The 16,682-nt window shown below is 36.6% G+C and overlaps 1 protein-coding gene across 11 annotated transcripts in view; it reads right to left on the bottom strand.

Moving 5' to 3' along the window:
- Positions 1 to 16,682, bottom strand: part of PARD3 (par-3 family cell polarity regulator) — an 888,439-nt gene that overhangs the window by 398,329 nt on the left and 473,428 nt on the right. For all 11 annotated transcript variants that reach the window (XM_006871245.1, XM_006871243.1, XM_006871244.1 and 8 more), the window contains 2 exons: positions 9,519 to 9,607; positions 7,028 to 7,111 (listed from right to left, as the gene is read on the bottom strand). In XM_006871245.1, coding sequence (XP_006871307.1) covers positions 7,028 to 7,111; positions 9,519 to 9,607 — 173 coding nt within the window. The remainder of the gene's footprint in view (positions 1 to 7,027; positions 7,112 to 9,518; positions 9,608 to 16,682) is intronic.

Raw genomic sequence — 16,682 nt, 5'->3', positions numbered from 1 at the left:
CAGGGTCACTATGAATTGGAACCAACTCCATGGCACACCAGCCCCGTACCACAACTCTTGTATGAATCTAAAGTAAAATCTCCTTGGTTCCTATGCTTTTTAAGAATAATAATTTGCGGGAATAGGAGGGTGAATCTTAAACAGCCCAAAGTTATTCTTCTTCTACTCTTTCCTAACCACGCCCCCATCTCCCATAATTTAGAAAATGTCTACTATGTCCACTGTGTATAAATTTCAGTCCTTCATTACTTGTCTTAAAAACATATAATAATCAATACACTTGTCTTTCTTTAAAGTCTTTCCTTGGGAATTCATGAATTATTATTTTTTTTTTTTTAAAGAAAATAGAGGAAGAAGAACATAGTCACAAAAGGGAAGGCACTGAACCACTGCATCTTTGTACATGATTTTAGATGCATAATTAGAAATTTAACTGCTCAGATTCTATTAAGGATTGCACCACTACATTTTTACAAGGTTCATTAGCCTAATTATACACTTAATTAAAACAAACTCAGTCACACATGTTAACATTTTCAATTCTAAATATAAATTACAACCAATGATAAAACTGAAAATAAGTAACAAATGTTTTATTGACATCTAAATTGGCTGAGTTACTCTGAGTTTTGCTTTGATAATGTAAACTCCCACAACTGCCACCCAGCTGTATGGAAATGATCATAATTCATCTTAATAAAAGCTGACATGGTATAAATATCACAACTGGAGTGAAGGCAGAGTGTGTATGGATGGGCAGAAAGAAATCCCACAGATAAGGAATCTGTCACCTCACTGAACGCAGCACATGTGGGCAGGGTGGCTGTCTCATTTGACCCTGAGAAAAACACTTACATAGAGGATGTCTGAAGAAGGAAGTTAAAAGGAATGGTAAAATCCTAAAATCTTGAATTTTCAAATCTCATATGCATTTGATGACACAGACAAAAAACTATAAATGACAATAGGAAATGAATTCACAGACTATACCAAAAAACGACAAGCAAACATTACTAGAGGATGGATCTAAAAAACACAGAAATAAGCTTTCCTCTTTAAAGTAAATAGGCCTTTATTAGGTTACAAACTGAGCTGTGAACCAAAAGGTCAGCAGTTTATATCCATCAGCCAATCCATAGGAGAAAGATGGGGCTTTCTGATCCCATAAAGATTCACAGCTTCAGAAACCCTATACAGGGTCGCTGTGAGTCAGAACTGACTCCACATCACATCACCACCACCATTATAACAAACAAGCGTACAGCTAAGACCATGCAGTGAAAACTTCCAGACAAAAAAGACTACCATCACCAGATGGTACACAGAAGAGATTACAATCAGTGTAATGACATGAAATGCATGTTTTGTTAAACGTGGATTGATCATTTCTTCTATATATCTTCACTCAACTCATAAGAAAAAGTTTAAAAGAAAAAAGACTACAGATTCAGTACAGAAAATTACATTTTTTTAAATCAAATGTAACTCAATGAAGTACTCAAAGCTCAACAGCATAGTTAATGTTTTAAAAAGTGATAGTGAATTAATTAAAGAACTCTACACTGACCTGATGTATATAAAGTTATAATAAAGCTTTTCTTAACACCTGAGTTAGTTACAAAAAGTACATATCAGTTCCAATTCTCCACTATAATATGCTTCCAAACAACTAAACAAATGTATACAGAGATTCTTCAAATTTATGATAGAACAGTAAAATGTTCATCTCAGAATCATGATAGAAGAAAAAAAAAAAAAACAATGATTTTTCTATGGCACTGTGGGTTAATGCACTGGCTGCAAGGTCAGTATGAACTGCAAGATCATTGGCTCAAGCGCACCAGCCATTTATTGGAAATCCTGTACAGGATCACTACGAGTCGGAACCGACTCAGGAGCACTTAACAACAACAAATGTAGGTTAAAGCACCTATCTAGACCACCACAATATCAAGCAACCATGGAGGACTTTTTAAGGCACCAACAGGAAATAGTCTGAAGTTAAATATATTTACATGATTTCATCATTAGTAGCTGAAATTATTTATATATATATTTTTTTCTTATTTGAACCATAAAAAAAAATAAAAATACTAAGAGTATACCACCTCTCATATAGACTGAGGCTAAATGAAGCTAACTTGCCCAGGTTTAATAAAATATTATAGATCTATATATATCATTAAGGAGCTCTGGTAGCGTAGTGGTTACGAATCGGGCTGCGAACCGGAAGGTCAGCAGTTCGAAACTACCAGTTGCTCCGCGGGAGAAAGATGAGGCGATCTGCTCCCATAAAGATTTACAGCCTTGGAAACCCTATTCAGGATCGCTATGGGTCGAAACCGACTCGACGGCACTTAACAACAACAACATATATATCATTGGTCTTAAGTGTCATCGGGTAGTTTACAACACAGAGTGACCTTGTGTAGGGTTTCCTAGGAGCGGCTGATGAGTCTGAACCACTGGCCTTGTGATGGTAGTTCAGGATTAAAGTGCCCTATCAGGACTCCAATTCGATTCAGAGTACCTATGGTGGTGATTATGTGCCGTGGAGTCAGTTCCGACTTACAGCGACCCTGTACAGGGTTTCTGAGGCTGTAAATCTTTTATGGCAGTAGAAAGCCTCATCTTTCTCCTGCGGAATAGCTGGTAGTTTCGAACAGCTGACACTGAGATTAGCAGTCCTATTCATAACCACTACGCTACCAGAGCTCCTTAGAGTATGTATGTTGTTGTTGTTAAGTGCCGTCGAGTCGGTTCCGACCCATAGCGACCCTGTACAGGGTTTCCGAGGGTGTAAATCTTTACGGGAGTAGAAAGCCTCATCTTTCTCCTGCGGAGCGGCTGGTAGTTTCTAACCACTGACCTTAAGGTTCGCAGCCCGATTCGTAACCACTATGCTACCAGAGCTCATTAGAGTATGTATAGGCATGTTTTTTCCTTCCAAAGAAAATCACCATTATTTTGCATAACCTTCCTGAAACTAGCATTTGTGATTTAAATACGAAGGTGACGCTTGGCATTTAAATCAGGGTAAAATGACATGATATATGTGAAGTGAAAATTGATAACAAAGTAATGTTAACAGAGTGAATAGATTGCAACATGGGGATTAATTTTTAATTTTTTTTTTATAAAACACAAAAGTGGTGACTTTTTAAAAAATGAAAGAAAATATTTTCAACAACCTGCATCCATGGGAATGTAATCTGTCTTTGCTATTCATCTACTTGTCTCTATTTCTAGGTATCAAGAAGTGTCCATTCAAAGGAGGGGTATGGGACTGAGGAAACACAAGCTAATTGTCATAGATATTAATCAAGGAAAACACTAGCAAACAGCCATTGCAAGAAGACCTTGCAAGATGCTTATTTAAAAAACTTCATTATGTCATGAGGACACAACACTGTTTCCAAGGCTCCAAAATTTCCCTAAGATTAATTTCACCAATTTAAATTACTATTTTCCCGAATTTTATTTGATATGTGAGGTGTTCTGTATCCTTTACAGTCTCTAATTTCCACGTTTCATTTATTTCTTAGTTTTTTGTTTTTTTTTACTTTTAAAATCTAAATCGGAAAGCAACATTGACATGCATTTGTCACATTTATAAAAATAGATATTCACTAAGTGTTTTTGAATGTTCTATCTCCAAAACTGGGATTTAGTAGTGCCAAAATATGACTGGAAATTTGTACAAGAGCAGTTATTCTTGGAAATTGCAACTTAAATACTATGAATATGTATTCTTTATTCCCACTAGATATATGTGAATTTCTTCACACGTTCCAGTTAATTTCTTCCTTTCTGCCACACTGCATTGCTTAATTTGCCCTTGCCACCACTATGCAGTCAAAGTCATTCTATTTGTAAGCTGTCATCACATTTAAAATGATCTTCCCCAACAAGCCATCTTCACTTACCTACCTCAGTCAAGTCTTTCTCTATCAGCTCACAGAGCACCTATTTTAATAGTGTATGAACATTTACCACATTATTATAATTGCGTGATTTCTCAGCTTTCATTCCATCTAGACTGCAAATCCCTAGAGAAAGACTATGTCCTGTTCATCTTTGTTTCCTAGACCCTAAGGCAGGATCTACAATACAGTAAAGCGCTTAGGAAGGTTGTCTTAATTGAATAACAAAGATCTACTTCTAAGTATTTTCCTGAGAACAAGAGAGACAGGTGTCTCTGGGCTCCTGCCGATTAGGATCTATGATTCTCAGCAGCCCACCTGTTTTTTTGTCTCTTCCACCAGCACCCTGTATCTGATAGCATAGTAGATTATGAGTTGGAATGCCAACTGAAAGATTATTAGTTCAAATCCACCACTGATCAGAGGAAGAAAGTTGAAACTTTCTGCTTCATAAAGATTTATAGCCTTGGGAATCCGGTGCAAGTTTTCTGTGAATCGGAACCGACTCCCTGACACACAATCTCCAACACAAAGGGATGAAACACAGGTGTTGAATAAAACTAAAATACCTCTTTCCCCCCCAATATGAAAATTAGTCACACCTAACAGGGGTGAATGGAGTCCTGGTGTGACGCTGTGGGTTAGTGCACCAGACTACACAGCCCTTTGAACTGCACGGTAGGTGGTTCAAACTCACCAGCTGTTCCTCAGAAACCCTATACAAGGGTCCCTATGGGTTGGAATTGACTAGATAGCACTTAACAACAACAACAGGTATAAATAAAGTCTATTTTTTGTAAATCTTCTCACTCCTTATAGGAGATGCACAAGATTTACCTTATACTATCAAATTATTGAGGATTAAAAATGTCTCAGAAATAGAAAAGCAGAAAAACTTCCAGTTCTTCTGAGAGAGTTCCACATGTCAAAAGGACGGTCATGTTAACCAGCAAATGTGGTGGAGTATAGATATGTCTTCTTTTTAATTAATCTTAATTGCAGATTTCTTTATCTATCTCATTCTTCCTTTACATTAAACTTTTCATCTCTTTATTTTATCCTAATATCTTTTTCACACTGAAATAGGAGAATGAGGAATAAAGGGCATAAAAGAACATGTTTATAATGAAAATGATGGTTCAAAGCCAGAATATATGCAAATTAAATCTCATTTGTGGTGAGCTGTGATCCACATATTGCGCAGCTGTGAAATACCTTCTTAACCTTTTTACTCAGTTATAATATAAATATAAAAATATAGATCAATAAAAATTTATACTTTTCAAAGAATTAATGGCAGGTGCTATCTTGAAAACAATTGTCCTGGTGTGGTGTTGTCTGATCAGCATTGTACTACAAATCCACCAGCTGCACCTCGGAAACCCTATATAGCAGGGGTTGGGAACCTTTTTTCTACCAAGGGCCATTTGGATATTTATACCATCATTCATGTGCCATACAAAACTATCAGCTTAAAAATTCATTTAAAAAATTAGCCTGCTATATGTGGTCAAACATTTAAAGAACACACCCTTAAACTGTTATGGTTGGAACCAAAGGCAGCCTTCTCAGGGCCAGAACGAATGATTTCATGGGCCATACATACCCCAAGGACTGGATGGCCCACCCCCCATCCCCCACTACAGGGGGTCACTATGAGTTGGCATTGACTCGACCCACGGCACTTCAGAACACCACAACAATCTTGTTTAAATGAAAGTTCTTTAAAGAAATTCCAATACTTCTCCAGAGTTGAAAAATAAAAAAATAAGAGAAACAACCCTGTGACTATCACACCATACAAAAATACAAGGTGCATTTCTCATGTTGTCATCCAGCACACACATTCAAGTCTCCTACTCCAGCAGAGTTCTAAATACAGCAAAATTTCCACTGTAGGATATAACATAACACAGGTGCTTAACCAAAGAGAAGAAAACTGGACTCACCATAGTTCCAGACATATGAGAGGCGGGTAATATAATTATGCAAAGACTCAGCAAAGAAAAAATTAAATTATACATCTGCAGTTGGCAGTGCATCCGTGTCTTAAGACACACTAGCTGCTGTTCATTCCTACGTGACAGTCTTAACTATGTTTGGAGTTCTCAATCACTTGTCTATGGCTACTTTCTCTACTCTTCTCCCGGCGCAAAGGAAGTTAAGATGAAAGATAATATGTTAAGAATGAAAGACAAAAATAAGCTCAAAAGGAGAAAGACAAATATCTCGCAAATACATTTCACAAAGCAATCATTAGGTAGATAGGAAGGGGAAGATGGCATCAAACGTCAGCAAGTTAAATGTGTGTAGGTTTAAGCACCTAGGGAAGAAACGCAATACACATATAGTTCCTTTGTTGCTGCTGAGAACAGCCCAGCAACTATAGCTGGAAAATCAACTCCTGGTGCTCATGTTTAGGAAAACAAAAAACATAACGAAAAGATCTTTCACATGAGAAGATCAGCAAATCCAGATCACTCAGAGCATTTAAAATTTTTAGGAATATAATTTTTTTTGTAAAGTAATAATAATCATATCATCAAAGAGTATAAAATTTTAGCTTTCGCGTGTGTGGAGACTGAAAGGAAAGAGCCACACTGTAGGGGATAAATCTTATCACTTGTCTCACTTTTAAAACTGTCAAACATAATTGTAAACAATCTTATGAAACTGAATAACTCAATAAACATACAAATTAAAAATGAATCTTTACCTAAGTTCTCCAGATAACTTTGATTGATGAAATCTTTCTGGGAAACTGCTTAATGATTTCATTAATTTTTCCAATCCACTTGGAGTTCTGACTTTAAAAGTGTATCATCAATTTACAGCAAAGTAAAATGTTTGCATGGATGTGATTAACAATAAGCATGTTAGGATCATTTAAATGCATGGCTAGTTCATGTTTCTGCAAACTCTTCCCATCATCCTGAGTGCGTTCTGTGATTATGATGTAAACGTATGAAAGAAGCAGCAGTTGCCCTCAAATGAAAACGTTTTCTATTAAGCATATGCTAAATCAACACCACTCTGTATGTGAGCATAAATGAAGATAAAACACTCATATTATGATTCAATTAAAAACCTCCAAGATACGTTACCTGCCGCCTCGAGCACTGAAAGGCACTACATGGATTCCCAGAGGCCCTCCATCGTTGGGGACTTGTACGAGCTTTACCATATCACTGTGAGACAATGGTGAATGAGGGAGCATGAACAGGTACTGTAAACAAACCAAAACCAGACCAAACCAAACAGCGCAAAACAAACAACAAAGGAGAACAAAACGAAAATCCCACCAAGCACACATGCATATACATACATAGTCTGAAATATAAGCATGAGGATGAAGCAACATTAAACACTACATACCTGAACACTAGTCTGAGGGCATGGAGGGAGAGCAATCATCAGAAATAGCTACATTAAAAATGACACAGACTATCTCTCGGACCACATTCTTGTGTGTAATATAAAAATACTTTTTGCAAGTTAAATCTATAGATTTCCAAGGAAATGTTTCCAATCCCAATTATCTACAGCAAGGGCTTTAAGATTAATTGAGGTGCTGCAGCAACACAGCACATTGTAACTCATAAAATGCTCTCATATATGTGCCATATTATTCGATGCTTCCAATAATCTAATGAGGTCAAGCGTGTCACCCCAGTAGGAAGCAGTTCAGAGGTGAGCCAGGTCCCTTTACCCCAAAACAATTCAAGTCACCATTTCCTAAACTGCTGCAAGAGCTCTGCAAAGGCAGGTCCTGAAACCTCTTCCTCAAAGCCAATGGACATCTATGCCAATCAATGAATTTTCATAGAAGTCTTTACAATTGAAAGTTAAAGACAGAAAGTTACTTCTACGACAGGAAGTAACATGAAATCATTTCTATTAATGTCATTAAAGTTCTTTTGGAAGGGATACAACATTCTATATACGTTTATCAAGTCATTTCATTGAGTCTTTTCTTAGGTTATTTCTTAGTGGTATAATTTTGGAGATGCAAAATTTCCAAACTATTTAAATGATATCCATCACTAAGAATCAGAATTGACTTGACAGTACAGGGTTTGGTTTTGAGTCTGTGGGTTGTTTTCTTTTGAATTGCTTTCTTTACAGATTCTTCTGATGGATACCCAACAGTGGAGAGCTAATGAGCACTTCTCTAACAATAGTTTAAAATGGTATGTCAAGGAAATCTCTAATGTTAAGCAATCCGGGTAACTGGAAATTTTTAATGGATTTGATTCATTGTAAAGATTACAGTTTTTATTAAATATAATGAAAAACATTAATGCTTTCTATTTCTTAAAGAGAAACTTGAGGTTGTCCTATTTACTATGAATGAGCTGCTTTTATAATACAAAGGCTAAATATAATTAAACATAGGTGTATAAAAATGAAAATATGGGCACATATTTAATCACATAAACTAATAAACTTTATATAAGATAAATATAGTTTATAAATTTTATAATACAAAATTTTATCATTATGCCCAAATAGTTACTAAAGTATCACTTATTTGACATTTTCCCCCCATAGAATTCTGTAACATTCTGTTTTAGATTTAGATATTGATAATACCACTTAACAGGTATTATTTCTATTCAATCATTGCTTTGTTAACTAAGAACATTATAACATCTTTAACAAATTTATTTTATTGTATATTCTTACTGAAAGAAATTTTGAGATACCTTAAATATAGATATTCAAGACTGTTATACAGCTAATCATGATCTAATCTAAAACCCTGTCTTATCTTGTTGCAATCTTTATAGAGCTATCAATGGGGAGACCAAGTGAAGACAGAACAAAGAACATGCAAGGGGGACTTTAATGATAACAAAATATTTCCATAAACTTTTGGAAATCTCATAAATGTTAACGTCGGATCTTGTCCTCATTTATTACATGAAGTAAAAGGAAAAACACTGACTCACCTACCTGCTCTAAGTCATCAAATGAAGAAGTCCTAAGAACCACTTGCATTTTAAAATGCCAAAGTTCAATCTAATAGCAAAATTGTGAAAAAATAGGAAATTGTCTTTGTTCTTTTATATTAAAAAAAATCATATTCAAGGGTCCTAATTGATGATCTCTAATTTTTTCATCAAATATCTTGAAAAATACTATTTCTTCAGACCAAAAAATGTACTAAAATATTGCTATTGCTCATATGATTCAACTACTTTTCCACGTCTATCCAACTAGCTAAAGAATTTATTTATTTAGATAGATTGATCATTTTTAGTAAAGCTGAGGAACAAATGACAAAAATACTGACATACAAAAGCAATCTGAAAAGTTACAGTGTTAACATGGCCAACATTTTAAATCAAATACTATTTTAGATTATAATTTAATAGTATTTGGCAAAGCATGAAACTTGGGACAGGTACATGTGAAGGTTCAGCTATAGCTTTTATACTACGTAATTATCTTTATGGATGAAAGATGCATTTTTGGAGAAACCAACCCACACAAGGCATGTGTTTAAACACAAACATTCTGCATGCCATACTTGCTGCTATCAGTGACGTTACACAGATAATACAAATTTAGTTAAACCCATCAGTAACTTACTCCAGAGAAAAGTTGGGCATATTCTCCAAACCAGTGTCTGCATGTCCAACTGGCTCAACACGGCTATTCTCTTCTGTCCCATCCTCATCCTAAAGACAGGACACACAAACAAAGAAAAGTCCACTCTGAGTTAGGTTTGTTTCTATAATATAAAACGGAACTAGACAAAACTGGAGCCTCATAAACATTAAGATCATGCTAACTAAGTCTTTCATCTGGGTAAGATGATGTCCAATGATAAGATAAATATCGGTGTGTGTGTGTGTGAGAGAGAGAGAGAGAGAGACAGAGAGAGAAAAAAAAGCTCTACTTTAAAGGAATCTCCTAAATTGATATATCTCATGACGTGGAACAACATATCACTGGAATATGGAAAGAAAACACTGGAACTTCATTTTATGTTAATTTAATCACACTTTGATATTTTACATATATTTATGTAGTAAAAACGTATTACTCAGGTGATATTTCAATAGTTATATGTGAAGCCAGGGACGCATGTTCAAAAAATCTTTAGTGATATGGATTTTTCCCCCCCAAATAATCTTGAATATGGCCTGTGATTTCTGTGTAGCCAACACAATTAATTCTCAAATCTATTGAGGAGTAGAGAGTACTGTGGGGATGGAGGTGGTTGGTGCCACAATTGGTAAGGAAGGGCCTAGAGTTTTATTGTGAATTTCGTGATACTTTACATGGGAGAACATTATCTTTACATTCATCCTATCGTATTTCATTTTATTGCAATGATTACAATCCCCTGCATGCAACATCAACCAAGCAAAGGGTACATCCTGCACACCTGCCTCCTGGCCGCCAGCACACAGCCCCTCTCCCTCCCTGAGTCAAGAGTCCCCGGCCGCTCCATCTCTCCACGTCATCATCTTTGTCTCCAGGCCTGAGTGATATGGATTTATATCAAAACAGTGGAGACCTTTATAAATGAAACTTTTACAAACACTTTCAAAATCATAAAAGTCCATTTCTCGATTCTTACAATCTCAACTTGTCAAACAAGCACATATTGGACACATTCCCCAACTAAAGTCCTTCATTCTGTGAAATATCACTTAAAGTTACTGTCTATTAAGGGTACCTATAAAGGCACTCAAGGAGACGCCATGTGTGGCAGAGTAAAACAGGGCACCACTGGGTTTTCAATGCCATAACCTTCCAGAAGACTCCTGTCCATATAGCCTCTGGGTAAACTTGCACCATTAACCTTTCTGCAAGTGATGGAGCACTTAAGCATTTATGCTACCCGGGGAACTCCATAAGTCAGAACTGACTCAAAGGCCACAAGTTTGTTTTTGGAGGTTCATAAAGTTACTGATATCTCAGCTTCAAATAACCAGCATCCATTTGCTTTTATTTATACAGGGTCCAGAGGAGAAAAAGGCACAAAGAGAAGTGAAATCAAATCGGCATTTGTATTCTTTTTAGAAAGGCAATAATTTTGTAATCATTATGTTTCAGTATGTTACAGAAATAGGGTAAGTATGTTGTTATTAAGTGCCATGGAGTCAGTTCTGACTCATAGCAACCTTTCATAGGATTTCCAAGAAGTGGCTGGTGAGTTTGAACTGGAGAGCTTGCAGTTCAAATCAACTTTGTGGTCCAGTGCTTACCCTACAGCTCCACACCAGTATGCGGGGACTCCAAAATCAACATGTGGAGTGAAAGTAGTGGTTCAGAAAACGAAATTCCACCCTAGAATGTGCCTTACTTTATATTCCTGCCATTTTTTTTAAAAAAAGAGTTTACTAAATACTTAGGTGGGAGCCCTGGCATGGCACTGTGTCAATTCGCTGGGCTGCAAGCTCAGTTTGAACTGCATGGTCATTCTGTGGAAACCCTATACAGAGTGGCTATGAGTCAGAACTGACTAACAACACCCAACAACAACAACACCTAACAACAACAACCTAACAATAACAACCTAACAATAACAAGCACCTAATAACAACAACAACAAATACTTAGGCTGGTTTTTAAAGATTACTATAACAATAAACATGTCTTACTATAATCAATGGTCAGGTTAGAATATTTAAAAAGACTTCAAAAAATGAAATAAAATGATTTAGATTCTCCAAACACAATGGCCCAGAGTCCTGTATGTTCTTCACCTTGAATCTAAAATATCTAGCAATCTAATAACTATTCTGTAAATGTTTTCTGATAATTAAATTAAAATCATTAAAAGGAATCTCTACACTAATATTTTTTCTAATACAATTATATACAACTTACGGATGTTATTTTTTAGAAGTTTATATGCATAATTTATATATACAGTGCATGGAATTTTTAGACTTAACATTTTTGCTATACACCCTTGCTAGCAGATAATACATATGAACTTATTAAACCATCAGTGTTAGGAAAGTGAGTCTACAATTTGAGTAATAGTTTACATTGTTAATCATGTGCTTTCAGAGATCTGTAAGAGACATTAACATACTATCCACAGAGCTATCAACCAACATTATCTAAGCAAAGGTTATAGGTTTGGGACACAGTGTTAGACAATGTGTTTAATTACTGAAGCGATATTAAGGCAAGGCAGAGCTGTTGATAATGCCCAATTGATATTTCCTCAGAATCTACTAGAGAAAGAACCCAAAAGTCCTGAGCTTTCCGGGGACTGGCAGATACGCTTCCTGCATTCTGGATGGCCCTGGAGTGCGCGAAGCCAGGCTGCTTGAAGATTGATGACCCTGAGTGTTGAGAGGCTCTAATATGTACTTCTCAGTCATCTATCTCTTTTAAGCACTAGCACGTAATACATTTCAAAGGTTAACCAGCATTTTGAACCTGCTTAAGAACTGCATTGTGAATGTAAACAAGAACTCCAAAACGGATGATTTTCTACTAGGAGCGGGGGTTGGGAGGAGAGCGCGCATAATACTTTATAAATCAGATACAAAACAAAAATTGTCTTACAAGTGAAAGTCATTTAGGTTCAGGTTACATTAATAATTTAAACACCACTGAAATGCCACCAAGATGTATCACCAGTTGAAACACCTTTGCTGCACTATGAAACAGCCACATAAATGAAATGCCCCAACCTACAGTGATAAAACAGGAACGGATAATTTACACATTCATTGTTCCCATATTGGCCATTACCAGGCCCCCAAGAGCCTGTAGAATATTAGTTCATGGAGCTGCATATGCTGCTCAGGTTGGACTGCAACATTCATTGCTCTGAAGCTGAGCTGCAGTTGCTATGGGAGCCACAACCTAGAATCTTCCAACTTTTGAATGTGTAAATAAATATCAGCTCCTCTTTTGCTTTATTCTGTTGTCTGGTCCATTTTTTTTTTTTTTTTAACTGTGATTGAACATTAACAAGAGTTGCACACCGAATTCTATTATAACCAAAGTAAACTAGCTCAATTATTATTCAAATCAATATTTAGGGACTAAATAAGCACAGTGTTAATGAATTTCCAGGTGAGTTAATATACCTATTTTTTCCTTTCCCATCTTCCTATATTATAGAATAATAGGGTAGTGGTTAAATACTTTGGCTTGAAAGTTAAAAAGATCTAGATTTGAATACCAAGTTAAGCATTTGTTAAGTTACAGCCTTAGGCAAGTTATATATCCTATATTTCTACCCTTTCTGTTGTAAAACATCCTACACTGGAACATTGTTGTTGTTAAGTGGCACTGAGTGGATTCTGACCCAAACCCTGCATAAAGTTTCCAAGGAGCAGCTGGTGAGCTTGAACCACCGACCTTGCAGTTCAAAGGCCTTTGCAGTCTAAGACGCATTAGCCCTCAGCAAAACATAGTGGTTACAAATTACACTGCTAGCCTCAAGGTCAGCAGTTGGAAACTACCAGCTATTCCATGAGAGAAAGAGGAGGCTTTCTGCTCCCATAAAAATTTACAGCCTCGGAAACCCTATACAGTGTTGCTATGAGTTAAAACTGACTTCACGGCACACCGCCACCACCACCACCACACTGGGCTGGTGTGGCTCTGAGGTTAATGTGCTGGATTGCAAGGCCAGTTTAGGTCAGCGGTGGTTCAAGCTCACCATTTGCTCTTTGGAAACGCTATGCAGGGTCTCTGTGAGTCGGATCCGATTGAGGGCACATAACAACAACACTGAATGAAGAACCACACAGACGGTAGTTCAAACCCACCAGTCACTCCTTGGAACTGACTGGACAGCATTTAACAACAACAACACTGGACTGAGAACCACAAGGTCGGTATTCAAACCCATTAGTCACTCATAAGCCTTGCACACGTTTGCTGTGAATTCGAGTCAACTAGATGATACTTAACCACAGAACAACAACAGCAACAACACTTAGGACTACTGTAAGGTATAAGTAACATAATCAATGTCACAAACAAAACATGGTATTTATCCAACAAATAGTAGCCAGCTTTACTGAAAAGAGAAATAATAAATACACAATATACAAAATACAACTCAATAAATGTTTTAGGATAATGACGCACAGACACAAAGCAATTTTAAGAATATATAATCATCCATTCATGCTCTGTGCCTAGCAACACAATTAAATATAAAACATAGGGCCTATCAACTAAATTTAAAATGTATTATATTTTAGAAACTTGCGTAACACCTAAATTTAATTGTGTTTTTGCTATACACAAAATAATTTCATTGTGAAACATCTCTAGGATAAAAAATAGAAAAATCAAGAAAAAGATAAACATCTGAATGCTATATACAATTAAGTGACAGATACAGGAGGAAAAAACACTATGGGTTTCAAAGCAAAGAATGTAGGAGCTCTGAAAGGTCTAAGGCTTTATTCTTACTGGAAGGGTCACACATTAAGCTGACATAGTATCATGATTGCTTGCAGAAGACACAAGATTCCTGGGTCAGAGACAAAGGATTGTTTATTACTAACAGCAACAGCAGTAGCTGGAGTATCACCCCTTCTGTCCAACACCCTGTCAAGTCAATATTCCAAAAAGGGAATGTGAAAAGAACCAAAGGATAGATACCACCACATACAATGGACACAATGAATTTAGAGGATCCAAATCTTTTAGACAAAACAGTAAACATGCCTACTCATAACTCTGGAGAGTGCCAAGATGTCCGTTCTCCAAAACTTCAGCTGTCCTTGAAGAGACAGTCCATGACAAAGGTATTCAGAGTCTCTGATGTTCTTAAGTGCCTTCTAGTTGGTTCCGACCCATAGCAACCCTGAACAGGGTCTCCGAGGCTGTAAATCTTTATGGGAGCAGAAAGCCTCATCTTTCTCCCGTGAAACAGCTGGTAGTTTCAAACTGCTGACCTTGCGGTTCCCAGCCTGATTCGTAACCACTATGCCACCAGAGCTCCTTAGAGTCTCTGATAGCAAGATGTACAAAACTGTGAGTGAACCATGGAAAACTGTCTCGCGTTACGAGTTCAATTTACACGATGGGATGGCAGATGGTAGCATTTGCATGACTAGTAGCAGACTGAAACAGGAACTATTAACAAAAACTCTGTAACAATGCCTTCTGAACAGTAACCTTAGATTTTACTTTTTAAAAAGCATTACCTTCAATACTGAGGAAAAGTAATTTTTCACTGTAGAACTATAAGCTCAATCAAATAAGAAATTAAATGTGAAAGTTGAAAACGTAAATTAATTCTCAAATATGAACAGGCTTTACTTCCCATAGACGCTTTCTCACACAGCTATCTTTGGATGCGATCCAGCACACTGAGGAAGTAAATCAAGGGAAGAAGGCACGTGATCCAGGAAACTGAGTCAAATACTGGATATCACCCAAAAAAGCCCGAGAATGAACGTGAAAGGACAACCTATGAAAGCAGGAACCAATTCAGATTGAAGTATGAGGATAAAGAAATTGGGAAAGTCAATCTCCATGAGAAAAATACAATTAATAACTGGTCTGCTAGTTCTGATCATTTGGGAAATAATAGACAATTTTTTAGACCTGATAGACATAGGAAAAATGAAAGATGTATAACACATAGACAACAATTTTGATCCATGCTGCATCAGCAAATGAAGGTCCGCAATCTCTACTTCACTCACAACATTAAGATCTGTTTGAACAAACAAATGGTGCACTGGGGGTATTCACTCATCTATGCCAAAATATTTGGAAGGTGGCTACCCTTGTCAACAGACTAGAAGAGATTCCTATGTGTGTACATTCCAAAGAGCATTGATCCAACACAAAGTGGAAATTATCAAATAACATCATATGCAAGTAAACTTTAACTGAAGATAATGTTAAAATGGTTATAGCAGTACATTGACAGAGAAATGCCAGAAAGCCAGACTCAGAAGAGAACATGGAATGAGGGTGATATTACTAGATCTTGGCTGAAAACAGAGAATACCAGAAAGATGGTTACCTATGCTTCATTGAGTATTTAAAAAGGCATTTAGCTTTGTGGATCATAACATATTACAAATAACTTGAGAAAAACTGGAATTCCAGAGCACCTACTTGTGTTCATGAGGAACCTGTATATAGATGAAGAGGCAGTCGTTCAAACAGAATGAGGGAATACTGATGGGTTTAAAACCGGAAAGGTGTTGTGTATCAGGATTGTATCCTATCACCATAATTACTTGAACTGTATGCTGAGCAAATAATCTGAGAAACTGGACTCTATGAAGAAGAACAACACATCACGCTTAGAAGATTCATTAACAATCTGTGATTATGCTGATGAAACAAACTTGACTGCTGAAAGTGAAGAGAACTTGAAACAATTACTATTGAAGACCAACAGCCTTCAATATGTACACACCTCAGCATAAAGAAAACAAAATTCCTTGGACTGGACCAATAAGAAACATCATGATAAAAGGAGAAAACACTGATGTTGTCAAGGATTTCATTTTAATGGGATCCACAATCAATGTCCAGTGCCATGAAACAAATCAAGTATTGCATTGGGCCAATCTGCTACAAAGATCTCTTTAAAGTGCTGAACAGCAAAGATGTCCCATAAGAGATTAAGGTGTGCCTGATCCAAGCCATGACTACTTTCAAATCACCTCATATGCATTAGAAAGCTAAACAATCAATATTGTTGTTAAGTGCCATCAAGTTGCTTCTGACCCATGGGCGATCCTGTATAGGCTTTCTGAGGAGAGGCTGGTGAGCTTGAACTGCTGACCC

This window comes from Chrysochloris asiatica, unplaced genomic scaffold (assembly GCF_000296735.1).
Source record: "Chrysochloris asiatica unplaced genomic scaffold, ChrAsi1.0 scaffold00164, whole genome shotgun sequence".
NCBI classification, from domain to species: domain Eukaryota; kingdom Metazoa; phylum Chordata; class Mammalia; order Afrosoricida; family Chrysochloridae; genus Chrysochloris; species Chrysochloris asiatica.
Note: the sequence above shows the minus strand (reverse complement) of the source record. Positions and strands in the feature narration are given on the sequence as shown.